Here is a 3,781-nt window from a genome sequence, read left to right as displayed (position 1 = left end):
GTACATTGCAAGGAAAATAAAAATGTATAACCAATGAAGATAAAATGAAAATAAGTTGTATCCTCCTTAACATGTGCAAAATAGAGAAAAAATATTGAAATACTTTTTTTTGTGTGTGTTGAAACCCAACCAAGGAATCTGCAAAATAAATAAATAAATAAATTGTGTGCTTTTTACATTTCAAATTCTTTTCACAATTCAAAGATAAATTTTTGAAACTTTACAGGTAACAAATATACAAAACTGATTTAGCTACAATATTACTTTTTTTAATTTTTTTTAGGGCTGTGGAAATTAACGATTATTTCCTCGATTAATCGTTAATTTTCGTGATCGATTAAAATCTTTTTGATCGTTACTCACCTCTCCGCCGGCTTCCGGGTCTTTCCCGGGATGTCCGTGACGTCACCGGACTCCTCCCCCCTTTCCTGAGTGGCTCCATAGGCTAACGAAGGGAAGGGGGGAGGAGTCCGGTGACGTCCTTCTATAGTTGTCATTCTGAGTTGCCCCACTCAAGCGGCGGCCATATTGAGTGGGGCACGTGAGATTAAAGTGACATTAAACCCTCAGATTTTTTAACATAAAACAATACTGTAATGTGCGCCTTACTCTAATCCATGGTTGTTTCCCTTCTCTTTGCTGCTCTTCCTTTTAAATCTGTATCTGTTCTCATGCTGGGCAGAACTTCTGTTTTTGCAGCAGACTGCCTTGTCTCTGGAATGGATACATGGTGTCTGTGTGTAGGTTTCTATAGGCTTGTAACCTGAGCCAGCACTACAAGAAGAGGCCCTGAGCTGAAAACAGAAGTTCTCCCCCAGCATGAGAAGACATGAGGATTTAAAAGGAAGAGCAGCAAAGAGAAGGGAAACTACCATGGATTACAGTAAGGCGCACATTACAGTATTGTTTTATGTTAAAAAATCTGAGGGTTTAATGTCACTTTAATAACGTGCTGGATTAGTGTGATCCTAGTTCATTTTATTACTTCATTACTGTGCTGTATGTGTATAGGCCAATGTAGTTGGATCTGTATGTGCGTTATCATTAATCGAAATTAATCGATTAATCGATTTTAAAAAAATTCGATTAATCGAACACGAAAATTTTAATCATTACCAGCCCTAAAAAATATTCAGAGTTTCACTAACAAAATTAAAGGACAGATTTACTTTTACTATAATCTGTTCTTTTAGGCCTCATTCACACGGCAATCGGCCGGCACGTACAGCTCTGTGCTGCGTGCACGGGCGTATCGGGCAGCTCCCAAGTGCAGGTCCGTACGAGTGCGAGTGTCCCGGCTCCGACGCAGAGAGGATCCATCCTGTCAGCGTACGAGTACATTTACCCGCGCGGACGTGCAGGGCGGGTGAGCGTAGGGGGGGGGGCGTACTTCCGCGTACTCCCATAGAGAAGGACGGGGGCTGTGTACTAATCACACGCAGCACCTGTCCTTCCCCGGAGCTGCCCGATACGGCCGTGCACGCAGCACGGAGCTGTACATGCCGGCTGATTGTCGTGTGAATGAGGCCCTAATGGGGATTTTCAAAAACATTTTTAAAATTTCATTTACATTTAGGGCAGAACCAGAATAGGATAATACAGATGTATAAAGTATTACCCGTCTGAAGATGTGTTATATTTGCTTAGTAGGGGTGTCATTTAGCTACTAAATTTTAATGTTTAACAATTACATTGTATTTTTAAAAAAAATTTACATGCTTTAGGTCCCGTTCACACCAAAATCGGATAGAAAATGCGTCTGATGACTTGCATTTCTAACCTCTGTTGATTTCCTTTGCTTTTTTTTTTTCTCTTTTCTTCCAATCTTTATTTGAATGAACATATCCTGAATGGACAAACATCTTTTTTTTTTTTTTTTACTTCCTCTCCATAGCGACTACATCAATTTTATGCTCCATTACATTACGTAGCATGCTCTACTTATTTTTCATTGAACCGCAATGGAACGGAACAGATTGCAGTGGTGTGAACTGGTCCCATTCATTTTCCAGAGCCCTTAAAGGAGAGCGATGAGGTGAGTGAAAATCACTCATCCGCATAGTTCGAGCCGACGAGTGACAATGAAACTGTCACAGGTCGGCTCTATTGATCGGGAAGTGAGAGAACACATACCGTCGCTCCCTCACTTCTCGATCATGTCCCTGCAGAGAGCCGTGACTGTCACTCATGGCTCCCTGCAGGGATTCCCCACTCCGATCCTCCGGCACTGACTGGAGGAACGGACGGGGGAGGGGATGGGCACAGCTGGCTCTGCATCTAGATAGGCAGAGCCAGTTGTCACTCACACAGCTGGGTGGATCTCGACAGTATTGTCGGGATCCGTCCTGGCTGCGGCGGTCTCAGTATAAAGCAAACTGTAGCTCGCTATATACTGAGCTTTGGGTCACGGGAGGACGCTAGTATATGTCCTCCTGTGACCCTCAAGAGAGCTATAGGGAAAAACACTGACCCCACAGTTCTCTTTTAAGTGTTGATGGAGGAATCTGTACTATTACCTTCGTTCAGCCGGCAAGTTGAACGAAGAAAACAGAAGCATGTACAGTATACCCGACTTTAGTCAGTGTAAACATAACTTTGTTTACATACAGCTGTCTGCAGACCAAGACATGCAAACAACAAGAAAGGCAACAGGGATTTCTCCGAATGTTCCTTTCTTTGCTGCATGTACTTTGGTGATACTAACCTGACCTCTTGTTTTTATTAGGATATGTTGATGGCTACACTGTACAGTGCAGATCGTAGACAGGCTGGATGTAAACAAAGCAATTTTACATTGATTTGTGGTGACGGCTCTCAGAACACAGGGACAGAAAGCACAGTTATCCCCCAATCCCGATGTGTGCACACGTGTGCAATTTTCTTGTCACTTGCAACAGAAGAACAAATATGTGCCAGTTCCAGTGATATCCCTCAAAGCGCCATTGCATATTTCAGGTTTGTTATCACTTTTTCCTCCTCCGAGCCTTTTTAAAAAACGATTACAAGGCTAGACCGCTTTTTTTTTTTAACTTAAAGCCATATAAGCTGTTCACCTTTCAAGGAATGTTTCCTTTGGCTTAGTGAATGTGGCGAAAATCCACTTTGCAATGATTACCCAATCACATCCAAGCAAATGAGAAAAAACAGCAGTTTTGCTTGCACGTGATTGGGCGATGGGAGTCAGCTGAGCTTCATCTCATTGACTAAGATAAGAGAACATTCCCTCGAACAGCGTACTTGCTTTCAGTAAATGAACCGCATTGCATCTCAGATTAGCGTTATACGTTCGGACGGCAGGTTGGCATTAGCAAGGGTGGGACGAGGGGGCTCCAGGCTCTTACCACATAAGTAAAATCCCAAACGGAACCAATAACAATAGAGAGGGCCAGGATACTCGGGCTGAGCTGTCTGTAGGCACTGGATCCCACACCTGGGAAGTTGAAGGCGTCATATAAGTCGTCGTGGTCGTGGACGTGATTGTCGTCGTGGTTTCTGAGAGAGAAGAGAAAACAAGAGGTTATAATACAGATCAATGTCTGACGACTGCACTGTATGTATTAATTGACTGACATTTACCAAATATTACACATGTGCAGGGCCGTCCTTTTAAAGAGGCAGCCTAGGGTTGTTGCCTCAGGTGGCATCTCTTTGGGTGATATGGGGGGAGTGGCAGCCACTTTGTTGCACAATATTTGCAGTGTGCCTGCCGTCCCCTTTCTGGCCAGAAAGTCCCAGGTTGCTAAGAGCTGGGGGGGGGGGGGGGGGGGGGCAGGCACGTGTG

The 3,781-nt window shown here is 43.8% G+C and overlaps 1 protein-coding gene across 1 annotated transcript in view; it reads right to left on the bottom strand.

Moving 5' to 3' along the window:
• Nucleotides 1–116: 116 nt before the first annotated feature.
• Nucleotides 117–3,781, bottom strand: part of CNTFR (ciliary neurotrophic factor receptor) — a 186,169-nt gene continuing 182,504 nt past the window's right edge. Inside the window, exons 9-10 of the mRNA XM_018564592.1 lie at nucleotides 3,342–3,492; nucleotides 117–138 (exon numbers count right to left, since the gene is read on the bottom strand). Of these exons, the coding sequence (XP_018420094.1) occupies nucleotide 138; nucleotides 3,342–3,492 (152 nt within the window). The 3' untranslated portion in view covers nucleotides 117–137. The remainder of the gene's footprint in view (nucleotides 139–3,341; nucleotides 3,493–3,781) is intronic.

The sequence above is a fragment of the Nanorana parkeri genome, unplaced genomic scaffold (genome assembly GCF_000935625.1).
Source record: "Nanorana parkeri isolate BGI_ZX_2015 unplaced genomic scaffold, ASM93562v1 scaffold763, whole genome shotgun sequence".
In the NCBI taxonomy this organism is placed as follows: Eukaryota; Metazoa; Chordata; class Amphibia; order Anura; family Dicroglossidae; genus Nanorana; species Nanorana parkeri.
The sequence above is the reverse complement of the archived record's forward strand: the minus strand, read 5'-3'. Positions and strand labels throughout refer to the sequence as shown.